The sequence below is a fragment of the Herpailurus yagouaroundi genome, unplaced genomic scaffold (assembly GCF_014898765.1).
Source record: "Herpailurus yagouaroundi ecotype Mexico unplaced genomic scaffold, PumYag 393, whole genome shotgun sequence".
Taxonomy (NCBI): Eukaryota; Metazoa; Chordata; class Mammalia; order Carnivora; family Felidae; genus Herpailurus; species Herpailurus yagouaroundi.
The window spans coordinates 285,845-301,524 of NW_024412610.1; the positions used below are offsets into that span (position 1 = coordinate 285,845).

Consider the following 15,680-nt stretch of genomic DNA (forward strand, 5'->3'; position numbering starts at 1 on the left):
CCCGCGTCCGCGTCCCGCGCGGTCCCTCGTGAGCGCGGTCGGCGGCGGGTGGCGCGGCCTCGGGCCAGTGTCGGGCAGGGCCGCACCCGCACACGCAGGCGGAGCACGGCCGCCCGCGCCAGGACCCGCGGGCCCGGAAACGCTTGTTGTCACAAAGGGGGGGAACACGTGGGCACACACGGCCCGGCGGCGGTCGCAGGGAGCTGGCATCGCCCGGAGAACCGCCCACCGTCCCTGCCCGCCGGACTTCTCGGCCCCGGCCTCCAGGCCGGTCCACCTTCGGCCGGCGCCCGGCCGTGGGGTGGCTGTCCGGCTGGGCCTGACCACCTCTCTCCAGTACGTACCGGCGGCCCGAGCCCGCGTCCTGCCGCTCGCCGAGGGTCTATCCCGCAGTCCCCGAGCACGCGCGATCCTGGGGAGTTTCCCACTGGCACTGCCACTCCGAGAGCCGGGCCCTTGGCTTTTAAGGCCCTATCAGACCTCCAGTCCTGGGGGTCTCGGGCACCTGCGGTACAGGAGTCCCCACGGGGGTGCCCTCTCTCCTCCAGTAGGACGCCCCTGGGTTCCTCAGTCTTCCCGTCTTTCCTTCTCCTTAGGTTTTTGTCCACCTCGTTCGGACCCCCTGCGTAACCATGTCCATCCTGTATGTCTCCCCTCATCCCGATGCCTTCCCCAGCCTCCGTGCCCTTATCGCTGCGCGTTATGGGGAGGCCGGGGAGGGACCGGGCTGGGGAGGAGCCCACCCCCGCGTCTGTCTCCAGCCACCCCCGACCAGCAGGACTCCCTTTCCCCCACCCCGCCTGCCCGCCCTGGAGCAGGGGCCCGGCGGGCTCTGGGTGTGGGGGGCCACCGCTGTGGCCCAGCTGCTGTGGCCAGCAGGCCTGGGGGGCCCTGGCGGTAGCCGGGCCGCCGTCCTGGTCCAACAGTGGGTCAGTTACGCCGACACGGAGCTAATACCAGCTGCCTGTGGAGCATCGCTGCCGGCCTTGGGACTCCGAAGCTCTGCCCAGGACCCCCAGGTGATTGGGGAGAAGGGAAGAGGGAGAGGGGGAAATTTAGAAGAAAGAAGGTGGAATGGGTAGTGAAGATAGCATGTCAGATGTGGAGAAACACTGATCAAATCCCAGATTGCCGCCTGGTATGATAACCTTGGGCCGGTTTCTTAAACTCTGAAGCCTCGGTCTTCCCGTTGATGAAAAGAGAAGTTTTCATGTTGAGGAACTCGAGAAGATTAAAAGAAGTGTGCAGAGCAGTCTGGTGCCAGGTGTTTTAAAGTCTGGGCACAAAAGTTTGAGGAGTCTGAGGCTGATGAAGGCCGTGGTTACTGTGAAGTGTAGAAAATAAAGACTGGGTGAAGGAGAGATGAGAGGCAAGTGGGGTGCGAGAGAGAGGTGGCCCCTGCTGGAAGGAGATGAGGGAGAGGGAAATGAGGAAGGGCTGGAAGGGAGAGGAGAGAGAACTGTACCAGACTGTAGCCAGGAATTCTTCAAAGCAACCACCTCCTTGCAGAGTTTTGAGCACATGGTGGATACTTCATATTTCTTGAATGAATGAATGAATGAATGAATGGATGGATGAATGAAATGAATATATGACTTAGACCCTGACTTGCTTCCTTATATCCTGCTTATTCTGTCTAAAATAGAGGTTCCCTCTCTGGAATTCCTTGTCCCCACTTCAGCCTGATTTATTTTTCTTTAGAGCACTTAGGAAGAAAAATAGGGTAATGTGTTATATGTTTGCATATGTATTGTCTGTCTCCCCCGCTAGAGTGTTAACTCCACCAGGCAGGGTCTGTTTTCATCTCCTCATTCTTAGAGAAGTGTCTGGCCTGTAGTAGGTACTTAATACTTCTTGAAGCAATTACTGTGCTGTCTCATGTAATCTTAACATTAACTTCTTGTGTTTGATATATTGCATCTGACACATAGTAAGTGTTCAGCAGGAATTCATTGAACAAATGGGAATATTTTTATGACCATTTGACCTCAGAGGTGGTGATTTGTGGAGTAGAAGGGGGTCACCTGGATTGGGTGGGGATAAGGGGTGGGATTGAGGTGGGCCAAGCCTTATCACATTCATAACCTCTTCCCTTTCCTGCTAGGCTGCCCTGGGGGCCCTGGGGAGGGCTCTGAGCCCCTTGGAAGAGTGGCTTCGGCTGCACACCTACCTGGCTGGGGAGGCTCCCACTCTGGCTGACCTGGCGGCTGTCACAGCCTTGCTGCTGCCTTTCCGTTACGTAAGTCACCGGGGCCTAGAGAAGAATGACAGAAGCTCCCCTCAGACCTCATTATAGGGTGACTAAGGCTATTTCAATTCTTGTCACCATCCCAGGTCCTGGACCCCTCTGCGCGCCGGATCTGGGGTAATGTGACACGCTGGTTTATCACCTGTGTCCAGCAGCCAGAATTCCGTGCAGTGCTGGGGGAAGTGGTTCTGTACTCAGGGGCCAGACTGCTCTCCCAACAGCCAGGTGAGGCAGGGTAGGGAGTAAAATGGGAGGGGTTCCTCTGGGCTTTCCGTGTAGCTCACTTTCTTTTTTTGTTTTCTTATGAATGGTGGAATCACTGGGGAAGGGGCCTGAGGAAGGGTGAGATGGGAGACCAGCATGGAGGAGCACTTGGGCAGCTGGAATAGCCTGTCTGAAACATAGTAGTAAGGTTCACAGAGGGTCCCCAATGGGCCAAGTTGGCATTTCTGTGCCTCTGCCTAGGCTCTGAGGTCCCTGCACCCCCAAAGACTGCTACGCAACTCAAGAAAGAGGCAAAGAAACGGGAGAAGCTAGAGAAATTCCAGCAGAAGCAGAAGAGCCAACAGCAGCAGCCGCCCCCAGGGGAGGTGAGAAGCTAAGGGTAGGACTGGAAGAAAGCTGGTAGCACACATGGGTGGATGATATCTGTGCCTGTATCTCTTCCCTCCCAAGCAGAAGAAACCAAAACCAGAGAAGAGGGGGAAACGGGATCCTGGGGTCATTACCTACGACCTCCCAACCCCATCTGGGGAAAAGAAAGGTACTAGAAGGGGGTAGGGACCCCAGCGCTTCACATCCACCCTCTTCTGCTGCTGCGCAGTGTTAACCTCTTCCTACTCTGCCGTTGCGCCCACTGCTTGGCTTGTGAGGATTTGCACAGCCCCTGGATCTCCCAATGCCTGTCCTGTGATGTAAGCACCAAAGGCCCGTCGTCGGCCCAGCTGCTCCCAGCCTCAGGCACTGACCCTCCCCTTCTCTCCCCCAGATGTCAGTGGCACCATGCCTGACTCCTACAGCCCTCAGTACGTGGAAGCTGCCTGGTACCCTTGGTGGGAGCAGCAGGGCTTCTTCAAGCCCGAGTATGGAGTGAGTGGCCTCCACTGCCCAGGCCTGGAGGAGATGTGGGAGGGGGACAGCAGGGCCAGAGGACAGGTTGCCTGGGAGGGGGCCGGGAGAGGTGACATGAGGCCTTATCATGTGCCCGTCCTTCCTCCCCCATCAGCGTGCCAGCGTGTCAGCACCAAATCCCCGGGGAATCTTCATGATGTGCATCCCACCCCCCAATGTGACAGGCTCCCTGCACCTGGGCCACGCACTCACCAACGCCATCCAGGACTCCCTGACCCGATGGTGAGTTCCTGTCCTCTCCTTCAACGGGTTCCCTCTGCCTTCTCTGGCTTCTCACTCCTGTCCTCCCTTCTGTTCCCTGACAGGCCATCTGTCCTCCCTTCTTCCATATTGGCCCTCAGCTGTGCCCCCTGGTGGTGCTACACTTCTCTCGTAATCATTCCCATCATCCTCAGCATGCTCCCCCAGTCAAGCAACCAACACCCCTCATTTGCAGATGCTGTTCTCTCCCTGCTCTTGCTATGGAAAATAACATTATTTTGAGTTAAACAAGAAATCTGTGAATATGTTTTTGTAAGAAATTTAAAGCTTCAAGTCTCTTTGCGTCTCTCTAGACCTACTCCCTCCCGAAACATAGCCATTATTACCACTTTGATGTGTATCATTCCAGATCTTTCCTATCTACTTACAAATATGCATGCCCATAGAACTGTATAATTTTCCTTTTGAGTGGGTTTTTCTTTTTCTCTTCTTTAACATAAAGGGCTCACCCCAAACATATTACTCTACGACTTTTTTATTTTTTTTTAACACTTAGCAGTTTACTTTGGAGATCTTTTCCTTGTTCTTATACATAGACTGATCTCATTCTCTTTCATTGCTCCATAGCATTCTATAATGTGGCTGTGCTGTAATAATCACTTTTTTTTTTTTTTTTTTTTTTTTTATTTTAGAGTAAGTGCACAAGACAGGGAGAGGAGCAGAGGGGGGGAGAGAGAGAGAATCTTAAGCAGGCTCTTAAGAGTCAGTCATTCAACTGACTAAGCCACTTAGGTGCCCTGGAATCACTTTTTTATTAATGGCTGTTTCTGATTTTTCTCTCTTGAAAACCTTGCTGGAATACACATTCCTGTATATGCTTTCTCAAGTGCAAGTGGAAGGATTCTCTGATATACTATCAGGAAGTGAAACTTCTGGGTCTGAGGGACATGCTTATATTAAGTTGCCCCCAAAGCAGCTTCAGTGATTTATACTTCTGTGAACTGCATGTGAGAGTATTCATTTCCCTGTTCCCTTACCGACCCTGGACATATCCGTGTTTGTTTGTGATTACTGAGTCTGTGCCTGTTCATGTTTGGCCGGTCAGGTTTCCTTTTATATGAATCGTCTGTACCCATCTTTTGTCCATTTTTCTATTGATTCTTTGTTTTTTTTTTTTTTTCTTTAATTGGTTTGTTGGAAGATTCTTTAATATTCAGATATTGATTTTTTTTGGTTTGTTGTGTATGTTTTCTCCTGTTCTAGTACTTGTTCCTTCCTAATTTTTACTATTTTAATATTTTAATTAGTTAACAATTTATATAATTTAATATTCCAGATGGCAAGTTTCTTTAAAAATGTACTTAATTCAATTTATTTATTTACTTTTATTTTAGAGAGAGTGCTAGCAGGGAAGAGGGGCAGAAGGAGACAGAGAGAGAGAGAGAGAGAGAGAGACAGAGAGAATTTTAAGCAGGCTCCACACTTAGCAAAGAGCCCAAAGCAGAGCTCGATTCCACAATCCTGGAATCATGACCTGAGTTGAAATCAAGAGTCAGATGCTCAACCGACTAAGCCACTCAGGTGCCCCTAGAAAAGTTTTTTTTTTTTTTTTTTTTAATTTTTTTTCAATGTTTATTTATTTTTGGGACAGAGAGAGACAGAGCATGAACGGGGGAGGGTCAGAGAGAGAGGGAGACGCAGAATCGGAAACAGGCTCCAGGCTCCGAGCCATCAGCCCAGAGCCCGACGCGGGGCTCGAACTCACAGACCGCGAGATCGTGACCTGGCTGAAGTCGGACGCTTAACCGACTGCGCCACCCAGGCGCCCCTAGAAAAGTATTTTAAAACAACTTTTTTATCTTTAGAAGCCAGGGTTTATTTAATTTTAATTTAAGTTCTGAGAAAATTTTCTGGAGTCTTATTTACTAACTTAATCTGGTTGGGAGTACTTATCAGGCATCACGATGTGCCAGCTGTGCTCTGGGCACTAGGGATACAACATCAGATTTAGAATTTTGTGAGGAATTGAAAGCTGAAAATACAGAGTTGTGTTAAATACATGTAACATACAACAGTCAACTTAGTAACACTAGAAAAGAATGAACACTTCTTAGAAAACTTTTTAAGGTGGGGCCCCTGGGTGGATCCAGCTCTGAGTCAGGCTCTACACTGACAGGGCAGAGCCTGCTTGGGATTCTCTCTCTGCTCCCCCGCTCACATTCTCTCTCTCTCTCTCAAAATAAAGAAATAAACTTAAAAAAAAGAAGCAAATGACATTAAAAAAAAGAACTTTTAAGATAGCAGCCTTTTTTCTAATGAACATGGCCTAAATAAAATGTTAGAAACTCCCATTTACTTAAATGGAATAGATTTCTATCAACATTTTAGAATCAAAAATAACAGGGGTGCCTGGGTGGCTCGGTTGGTTAAGTGTCCGACTTCGGCTCAGGTCATGACCTCGTGGTTCATGGGTTTGAGCCCCGCATTGGGCTCTGTGCTGAATGCTTGCTTGGAGCCTGGAGCCTGCTTCAGATTCTGTGTCTCCTCTCTCTGCCCCACCTCCACTCATGCTCTGTCTCATTCTGTCTCTCAAAAATAAATAAATGTAAATAAAAAAAAAAATAACACATGAAACACAACATTAAATATTTCCATCAACAAAACATTATTAATAAAAGTGGGTTGTATATCTATATTTTTTCTTTTTCTCCCCAGCAGAGAATAGGGTACTTTCATGCAAATACCTATGACATTTTACTGATTTTTTTTTTTTTTTTTTTTTGGTCAACTTTATACAAACCCTGAGAAATGCTTTTAGTAAAATATTCTTTGTGTTTTCTTTTTTTTAATGTTTATTTTATTTTTGACAGAGAGAGACAGAGCATGAACAGGGGAGGGGCAGAGAGAGAGGGAGACAGAGAATCCAAAGCAGGCTCCAGGCTCTGAGCTGTCAGCACAGAGCCCAGCACGGGGCTCGAACTCACAGACAAGACCGCGATATCATGACCTGAGCCGAGGTCGGACGCTCAACCTACTGAGCCACCTAGGCGCCCCTATTCTTTGTATTTTCATTTGTTATGCTTTACTTCTTTGGTAATACCTAACAAATACCAGATTTCATAAAACATATTTGTATCCAGTACATGTTTTTATTTTTGAGACAGAGCATGAGCAGGAGAGGGGCAGAGAGAATGGGAGACACAGAATTTATTTTTTCAATGTTTATTTTTATTTTTGGGACAGAGAGAGACAGAGCATGAACGGGGGAGGGGCAGAGAGAGAGGGAGACACAGAATCGGAAACAGGCTCCAGGCTCTGAGCCATCAGCCCAGAGCCCGACACAGGGCTCGAACTCCCGGACCGCGAGATCGTGACCTGGCTGAAGTCGGACGCTTAACCGACTGCGCCACCCAGGCGCCCCGGGAGACACAGAATTTAAAGCAGGCTCCAGGCTCTGAGCTGTCAGCACAGAGCCCAATGAGGGGCTCAAACTCGAAGACCGCGAGATCATGACCTGAGCTGAAGTCAGACGCTTAGCCGACTGAGCCAACCAGGCGCCCTGTATCCAATACACGTTTAACCAACACTTTGAGGATCGAAGAGCTCAGGAGAATGGAGTCGCTTTAGTCCCTATTCCCAAGGACCCAAGGAGATCTAACTGTAGTGGGGATGATCAGATTGTAAAGTAATGAATATAATATAGTTTGATGAGTCTTTGAAAGTGATGTATAGGTAGTGTTTCTTTGTTATTTTTTTAATATCTTTATTTTATTTTATTTCATTATTATTATTTTTAAGGAGGCTCCAGGCCCAACGCAGGGTTTGAACCTGAGATCAAGAGTCAAAAGCTGAATGGGCTGAGCCACCCAGTTGCCTCTGTTTATATAATAATTTCCTCTCCCCACTTTAATGTGCTTAGTTCGAAAAGGTCACAGAAAAGGTCATTGGAATTTAATGGCTTTATGTGCCACATCAGCAGAGAGCTTGAGCATAAGCTGCACGAACTTGAACCAGAGCGTGGCAGATGTAGCCCTGCAATGCTACTCTATTTTCTCTAATTCACCTCCTGATTAGTTCCCTAATGTGTTATTAGCTTCTAGTCACTTCCCCCTAAATGGCCTATCACTTGCTTTTTAACTTTACTTAGGGGTCTTATTCTGAGATTTTTACATTTTGGTCTAGTTGATTTGTCAGTGTTCTTTAGCTTTATCTTTGCGTCGTGTTAACAAAGCCCTCTCTTACCTCCGAGTCACAGTCTCATCTGTGTCTTGGTCTTTTTTTTTAGTTTGAAAAGTGTGTTATTTTTTTCTAATGCTTTTCTGATAGTGTTGAGTTCATCAGTCTGATTAGAATTTATCGTTGTTGAGTGTTGGGAAGTAGGGAACTAATTAGCTAGCTGTCCTAAACAGACTTATTCAGTAGCTCATCCTTTCCCTACTGATAAGAAATGCGACTTTTGACAAACACTGAATGTGCTTGCGTCTGTTTCTAGACCCGGTTTGGTTCCCTTTATCTGTAACTTTGTTTCTATGTAGTAACTTACTGTTTATTTTTATTTATTTATTTATTTATTTATTTTTTAGTAACTTACTGTTTAATAATCATAACTTTCTCATACGGCAAGAGCGTCTTTGTTTCTTTGTTCTTTTGCCAGATTGCTCTGGCTGTCCTTGCACATTGCTCCCTGACTAGAACATTTAAAAAAAAATTTTTTTTTTTTTTAACATTTATTTATTTTTGAGAGACAGAGACAGAGCACGAGTGGGGGAGGGGCAGAGAGGGAAACACAGAATCCGAAGCAGGCTCCAGGCTCTGAGTTGTCAGCATAGAGCCAAACATGGCGCTCGAACCCATGAACCATGAGATCATGACCTGAGCTGAAGTCGGACACCTAACTGACTGAGCCATCCAGGCGCCCCTCCCTGACTATAACTTTAGAATTGGGCCCCTTTCTTTCCTGAGTCCATTGACTCCTTGCCCAGGAGCCCCTTCTTCCTTTGATGCCAGGTCCACCAGCCCACTCCCCCTTGGGTCCTCGTGTTCTTCCCATAGGCACCGCATGCGAGGGGAGACCACCCTGTGGAACCCTGGCTGTGACCACGCTGGCATTGCCACTCAGGTGGTCGTGGAGAAGAAACTCTGGCGCGAACGGGGGCTGAGCCGGCACCAGCTGGGCCGAGAGGCCTTCCTACGGGAGGTCTGGAAGTGGAAAGAGGAGTGAGTATGCAGCCCCCCCCCCCCCCCACTCCTGTCCCCCTGTCCAGATAAGATCTCTGTAGCCTCCGGCCATGGCTGCAGAGCCAGACCCTCATGGAGGCTGAGGGTCAGTGGGCTCTGGGGCCCAGGTCATTTTCAGAGGGACGAGGGACGGGTGAAAATACCCCATCAGCTGCTCAGTGTCTCTCTCCAGCCCAGGCCTGAGTGCTGATCCCGGCCTGTTTGTCCATTTCCAGGAAGGGTGACCGGATTTACCACCAGCTGAAGAAGCTTGGCAGCTCCTTGGACTGGAATCGAGCCTGTTTCACCATGGACCCTGTGAGTAGGAGGGGTCTTGGGGCTGAGGCAGGACAGGGAAGCTCCCAGAGCACCCACAGAAGAGAGCACCCTTCCCCTAGGAGGGGAGCCCACTGCTCATAGGAAACCACTAAGGGCTCAGCTGCAAATACCACTTCTTGCCCCTTATCATGGCCCTTTGTCACCCAGTCTGGGAGCTCACATTCTTTCAGGTGGCACACATTTGGGGCCTCACTCTCCTATGGAGCCTGAACTCCCAGGATTCTCTTCACCAGCACCTGTCCCTAGCTGAGTGGCTTCCCTGCCATCTTCAGAGTCTTCAGGCTTGTTGCCTGCCTTTGTGTTCCCGTAGTTCTCTCTCCTCCTCAAGAAAAATACTTCTGCCCTCTAGCCCTCAAAGGGGTCTGTGTGCTGACGGTGGGACTCTGGACAGCCCAAGTCTCGCCAGATCCCACTGCTTTGGCAAGTCTGCCTGGGTCCCTAGGCACCTGGGCCCATGCGTGACTCCCCCTGCTCCCTAGAAACTCTCAGCAGCTGTGACAGAGGCCTTCGTCCGGCTCCATGAGGAAGGAGTCATCTACCGCAGCACCCGTCTCGTCAACTGGTCCTGCACCCTCAACTCTGCGATCTCCGACATCGAGGTGTGTCCCCACCCCCACCCCAGGCTCTCTCCATCTCCGCGCCCCCACTCCAGCTCCCTGGCTATTTAACACCCATCTCACAGGTGGATAAGAAGGAGCTGACAGGTCGCACTCTGCTCTCCGTGCCTGGCTACAAGGAGAAGGTGGAGTTTGGGGTCCTTGTCTCCTTTGCCTACAAGGTCCAAGGCTCAGGTAGGAGCCAGGGGCATCAGGGTCCCGGGCTGGGTGAGGTACGAGGTGAGAACGGGCCAGAGCTGAGACCACAAGTCCTCGTGTCACCCTAGACAGTGATGAGGAGGTGGTAGTGGCGACAACTCGGATTGAAACGATGCTGGGAGACGTGGCCGTAGCTGTGCATCCCAAAGACCCGAGATACCAGGTGTGGCAGGGGTGCTGCCCACAGCTGGGGAGGAGTGCTGGTTGGAAGGGGCTCCTACACTGTGAATGAGGTTGGGATGGGCGCTCAGCCTCTTGGCTGAGAGAAAATTGCATCAGAAACTCATTTTCAGCTCCTTTTTGGCCCTGGGTGTTGGGACAATCAGGGACCTGGGTAAGAGGAATTGGGTCCAGCCTGTTTTGAATTTTTTTTCATCTTTGAAATGATTTATTGTTTGCTTTTGCCTTCTTGAATTTTTGATGTCTCCCTCTGCCCCCAGCACCTGAAGGGGAGGAGCGTGATTCACCCATTCTCGTCTCAGAGCCTCCCCATCGTCTTTGACGATTTTGTGGACATGGAGTTTGGCACAGGTGAGCCGGGGGCTGTCCTCTGGAGAGAGAAGGAGGCACCCTTTGGTCATTCATCTTCCCCTTGGAAGAAAAAGAAGAAGCTTTTCCTAAACCAGCAGGACTTGGGCTGGGTTTCAGGGGGCTGTACTCGAAAGGTGGGAGACAAGGGTGGTCTGGGGGCCACATCTTTCAGCAAAAGAGGGTGTGTATAGAGACTCCACTGAGTCCTCGTGACCCCGGCACCCCCACGTACACCCCAGGTGCAGTGAAGATCACCCCCGCACATGACCAGAATGACTATGAAGTCGGGCAGCGGCACGGGCTGGAGGCCATCAGCATCATGGACTCCCGAGGGGCCCTCATCAACGTGCCCCCGCCTTTCCTGGTGAGACTACCTGGGGTGTGGTGGCCAGGTCGAGAGACGGTGGGGTACGTAGGCATGGCCGTGATGAGGCCTGTCTCATACCCAGGGCCTACCGAGGTTTGAGGCCAGGAAGGCAGTGCTGGCGGCACTGAAGGAGCGGGGACTGTTCCGAGGCATTGAGGACAACCCCATGGTGGTGCCGCTTTGCAAGTGAGGACGGGGGCCTGGGAAGAGGGCAGGGGAGGGGCTCCTCAGGGTGCTCACCTCTTGATCTCCCACCCGTGTGTTCTCACAGCCGGTCCAAGGACGTGGTGGAGCCTCTCCTGCGGCCACAGTGGTACGTGCGCTGTGGGGAGATGGCCCAGGCCGCTAGTGCTGCTGTGACACGGGGTGACCTCCGCATCCTACCTGAGGCCCATCAACGGACGTGGCACGCCTGGATGGACAACATCCGGTGCGTCAGGATGTGGGAGGGTGATTGGGTGAGAGGCTAAGCAGGGCACAGGCCGGGGCACCTCCCCCCCCCTGCCTGATTCACGTCCCTTCCCCCTAATCCCCCTGCCCCCCACCATTTGCAGGGACTGGTGTATCTCCCGGCAGCTGTGGTGGGGCCATCGCATCCCAGCCTACTTCATCACAGTTAGTGACCCAGCTGTGCCCCCAGGGGAGGTGAGAACTGGGCCAGAGCTGGACACTGGCACATCTCAGGGAATTGTGGGTCTGTGGGGTCCTTGCTGGGGGGAGGGGTCAGGGCAAGGCAGAGGGACCCCCTTGGCACTCACCCTACCTCTGGCAGGACCCTGATGGGCGGTACTGGGTGAGCGGGCGCAGCGAGGCCGAGGCCCGGGAGAAGGCAGCCAAGGAATTTGGAGTGTCCCCTGACGAGATCAGTCTCCGGCAAGGCAAGTCAGGGCCTTGGGGGTGAAGGGCAGAGCTGGGGTTCTGATCCTCATCTGTGTCCCCTCTGATCTCTGACCTTTGGCCTCCCTCAGATGAGGATGTGTTGGACACCTGGTTCTCCTCTGGCCTCTTCCCCTTCTCCATCCTGGGCTGGCCCAACCACGTATGTTCCTGGGGGACCAGCCCAGGGTGGAATGATGGTCTTGGAGGTGGGTGCTTGGCTCCCCATCATGCCCTGCTCTGCCCCCAGTCAGAAGATCTGAATGTGTTCTACCCGGGGACGCTGCTGGAGACGGGCCATGACATCCTGTTCTTCTGGGTGGCCAGGATGGTCATGCTTGGCCTGAAGCTCACTGGCAAGCTGCCTTTCAGAGAGGTGATAAGACTGCCGACACCCTTCCCACAGTCCCTACCATCACCCACCCTCCTGTGCCACAGCTCAGGCTCAGCACACATGGGGACACAGCACAGCCCACGGACAGCTGTGGGTGGGCCTAGCCAGGGAGGGCTTGTGGGGACTGAAAGCCAGCCCGGGTTCCACTCAGTGATTCCGTGCCATGGCTTCCTAGATGAGGGAGCGCCTCTAATTCCCATGAAAGTGCCAAATGCACTGGCAGGGGTACCGTGGGGGCCTGAGGTCCAGAACGGGGCAGACCGGATGCAGGGCCCCGGCAGGCATTGTGGTGTGGGTGAGGAGACACATTGTCATGGGCCTTCCCTGCCCTTGCTTGTCAGGTCTACCTCCACGCCATCGTGCGAGATGCCCATGGCCGAAAGATGAGCAAGTCTCTAGGCAACGTCATCGACCCCCTGGACGTCATCCACGGAGTCTCCCTACAGGTGGGGCTGTGCCCTGGGCCGGGCCGGGAAGGGCTGTGGGGCTGTGGCCACGGCCCCCTGACCGCTCCCACCTCACCCTCAGGGCCTCCACGACCAGTTACTGAACAGCAACCTGGATCCCAGTGAGGTGGAGAAGGCTAAAGAAGGGCAGGTACCGAGGACGGGCTCTGGGGCTACAGTGTGGGCTGAGGTAGGTGAGGCTGCCTCAGGACGCCCCCGACTGACTCCTCCCCACAGAAGGCAGACTTCCCGGCGGGGATTCCCGAGTGCGGCACCGATGCCCTCCGGTTTGGACTGTGTGCCTACACGTCCCAGGGTATGGCCTCCAAAACCTCTTCACTGAGTCCCTCCTCCTTCCCTGAGCCCACCCTTCTCCTTCGCCATGGGCACGAGTTGGGAGGGAGAATAGTGAGGAGTCACACTTCACACCCACCCAGGTCGCGACATCAACCTGGATGTGAACCGGATATTGGGATACCGCCACTTCTGCAACAAGCTCTGGAACGCCACAAAGTTTGCCCTGCGTGGCCTTGGGAAGGGTTTTGTGCCGTCACCCACCTCTGAGGTGAGGGCCTGGTAGGCGGCAGGGTGGGCAGCACCCACACAGGCAGCTTGTCTGCCGCTCAGGCATCGAGCATGGTCCGTGCTGTGTCGCGATTGTAGCCACTGAGTCAGGAGGCCCAGCACCTGCCCCGGAGGAGCCTTCCTGCAACAGGCGGGACAGATAGATACAGGGAAAGCCTGAGCATCGGGGTCCTCCGAGAAGGGGGTGGGGGTCCTTTTTCCTCCAGATGCTGGGCACATGGTGGTTGCTTCAGACGTATCAGGCTGCTGGAATGCCGATCTGCCCATGGTTCCTGCCGCCCATGGGTTTCTGCCTCCTTCCCCCTGGGCTCATGGTACTTCCTCTCTGATGCGCCTCTTCTTCCCAAGCCTGGAGGCCATGAGAGCCTGGTGGACCGCTGGATCCGCAGCCGGCTGACTGAGGCCGTGAGGCTCAGCAACCAAGGTTTCCAGGCCTATGATTTCCCAGCTGTCACCACTGCCCAGTACAGCTTCTGGCTCTATGAGCTCTGTGATGTCTACCTGGTGAGGAGGAGCTGAGAGACGGGTGGGGGGCGGCAGAGCCCTGGACCTCACGTTGCCAGTGGTTGGCCACGAGACCTGAGCCAACCTGTCCCCTTCCTGGTCCTCACAGGCACAGTGAGGGCTGCAGGCTGGGCCTTTTCCGTCCCTAAGCCTCGTGCTCTGTGCTTCCTGGTCCCCTAGGAGTGCCTGAAGCCCGTGCTGAATGGGGTGGACCAGGTGGTGGCCGAGTGTGCTCGCCAGACCCTCTATACCTGCCTGGACGTTGGCCTGCGGCTGCTGTCACCCTTCATGCCCTTCGTGACCGAGGAGCTGTTCCAGAGGCTGCCCCGGCGGACACTACAAGCTCCGCCTAGCCTCTGTATTACCTCCTATCCGGAGCCCTCGGAGGTATGGGGTGTAGCCTAGAGGGGGGCTCTGGCCTGCCCCCCTGCCTCCCTCACCCCCTCTCCCATCCCACAGTGCTCCTGGAAGGACCCTGAGGCAGAAGCTGCCATGGAACTGGCCCTAAGCATCACACGAGCTGTGCGCTCCCTGCGTGCCGACTACAACCTCACCCGGATCCGGCCTGACTGTGAGCCACCTCGTCCCACTGGCCCCTCAGTCCACTCTGGGACCCTTGTCCGACGTGGTTGCCTCCTCTCGCGTCTCCTGGGGGCCACATCTCACCTTCCTCCCTCCCCGCAGGTTTCCTAGAAGTGACTGATGAGGCCACGGGCGCTCTGGCGTCGGCTGTGTCAGGCTACGTGCAGGCGCTGGCCAGCGCGGGCGTGGTGGCTGTCCTGGCCCTGGGGGCTCCCGCGCCACAGGGCTGTGCTGTGGCCCTGGCCTCTGACCGCTGCTCCGTCCACCTGCAGCTGCAGGGACTGGTGGACCCGGCCCGGGAGCTGGGCAAGCTGCAGGCCAAGCGTGGTGAGGCACAGCGGCAGGCACAGCGTCTGCGGGAGCGCCGCGCTGCCTCGAACTACCCTACGAAGGTGCCCCTTGACGTCCAGGAGGCAGACAAAGTCAAGGTGTGTGGTGTGGGTGGGCATTCCTTCTCCACTGCCCACACCGTCTGCCCCCTCCATCATCAGGCCCAGCCCTGGGCAGCCATGGGGGAGCAGGCCGCCCGGGCCCCTTGCATAGGCGGGGCCCACGTAATCCCTCCTCTTACATGAGAAACGGTCAGCAGCAGGGGCACAGCCCAAGGTCACACAAGCAAGGTGAAGACAGACCTAGAACCAGGTATCCTGCCTCCCAGCCAGAGCCCTCGTGCCCCACCCAGTGCCCAGAACATCCTGAGTGCCTGGTGCTGGTCTCAGGACCACTTACAGCCAGGAAGCCTGGCGGGCTCACCTGGGATCTCTCCAGGGAGGAGCAGTGGGGTGAACCACATGGACGCAGAGAGAAATGAGCAGAGGCTGCGTTACGGAGCCTTGGTCGCTGAGCAGGGCTCAGTCCAATCTCCCGGAAACCTGCTCAGGGCAGGGGGTGTCCCATTGCCATTTTACAAATGAAGGCCCAGTGCCTGCCTGGGAAGCTGCGTCCCTAACCCCTGTGTGCTGCCGTCCAGCTGGGGGTCGGGCTGCCGGCTAGGGCACATGGGCTCCTTCGTTTTGGGGGACTGACCACTCTGGCAAAAGGCAAGACCTGAGAGGCCAGTGATGATGGAGGGGAAGGTGGGTGCTGATGGGGAGGTTGGTGAGAATTTGGAGGGAACAGGCCAGCCGAGCTCACACAGTCCCCAAACTACTCCCTGCTGCGGTCCCCACCCATCTTTCCAACTGGGACCCCTCTGCCATCGCGAGCATTTGGAGGTCTCTCTTGGGCCTGAATCCTCACCACCCACCACCCCCTCTCCCTTGTTCCACCCCCAGCTCCAGCAGACAGAAGCAGAGCTCAGGAAGGTGGACGAGGCCATCGCGCTATTTCAGAAGATGCTGTGATGCACCCGACTCTGACCCTCATAACCCCCAGCAGTCCGCCATGGGGGTGGCAGCAATAAAATATTTTGCCACAAAATCATCTCTTGTCTGTGTGTGGTGGT

At 54.0% G+C, this 15,680-nt stretch overlaps 1 protein-coding gene and 1 long non-coding RNA gene across 3 annotated transcripts; one reads left to right on the forward strand and one right to left on the reverse strand.

Annotated features, from left to right (window-relative positions):
- The first annotated feature begins 62 nt into the window (after positions 1-62).
- On the forward strand, positions 63-15,658 carry VARS1 (valyl-tRNA synthetase 1). Of its 2 annotated transcripts, none has more exons than XM_040463399.1 (30): positions 63-336; positions 597-1,019; positions 2,105-2,239; positions 2,335-2,473; positions 2,714-2,838; positions 2,924-3,011; positions 3,237-3,337; positions 3,474-3,601; positions 8,633-8,797; positions 9,034-9,115; positions 9,616-9,735; positions 9,819-9,927; positions 10,020-10,114; positions 10,392-10,482; positions 10,722-10,846; positions 10,932-11,035; positions 11,121-11,279; positions 11,404-11,494; positions 11,622-11,727; positions 11,818-11,888; positions 11,976-12,101; positions 12,461-12,565; positions 12,648-12,716; positions 12,803-12,881; positions 13,003-13,130; positions 13,499-13,654; positions 13,835-14,041; positions 14,114-14,225; positions 14,339-14,664; positions 15,511-15,658. In XM_040463399.1, exons 2-30 carry the CDS (start codon positions 633-635, stop codon positions 15,577-15,579), a joined length of 3,798 nt encoding a protein of 1,265 aa, XP_040319333.1. In that variant the 5' UTR covers positions 63-336; positions 597-632; the 3' UTR covers positions 15,580-15,658. The 2 variants fall into 2 exon arrangements, with proteins under 2 accessions (XP_040319333.1, XP_040319334.1); XM_040463400.1 differs by having other exon boundaries at positions 65-336; positions 2,927-3,011.
- On the reverse strand, positions 10,324-11,181 carry LOC121022362 (uncharacterized). The gene is made up of 2 exons (XR_005786913.1): positions 11,090-11,181; positions 10,324-10,542 (listed from the first exon to the last, which is right to left on the reverse strand). It is a non-coding gene; the product is annotated as an uncharacterized LOC121022362 (long non-coding RNA).
- Positions 15,659-15,680: the final 22 nt, after the last annotated feature.

Coding starts and splice junctions, on each gene's coding strand:
- VARS1 (XM_040463399.1), top strand. CDS start 633: ATGTCCATCCTGTATGTCTCCCCTCATCCCGATGCCTTCCCCAGCCTC. Junction 9,116..9,615: donor CCTGTTTCACCATGGACCCT/GTGAGTAGGAGG, acceptor CCTGCTCCCTAG/AAACTCTCAGCAGCTGTGAC. Junction 12,102..12,460: donor GCAAGCTGCCTTTCAGAGAG/GTGATAAGACTG, acceptor CTTGCTTGTCAG/GTCTACCTCCACGCCATCGT.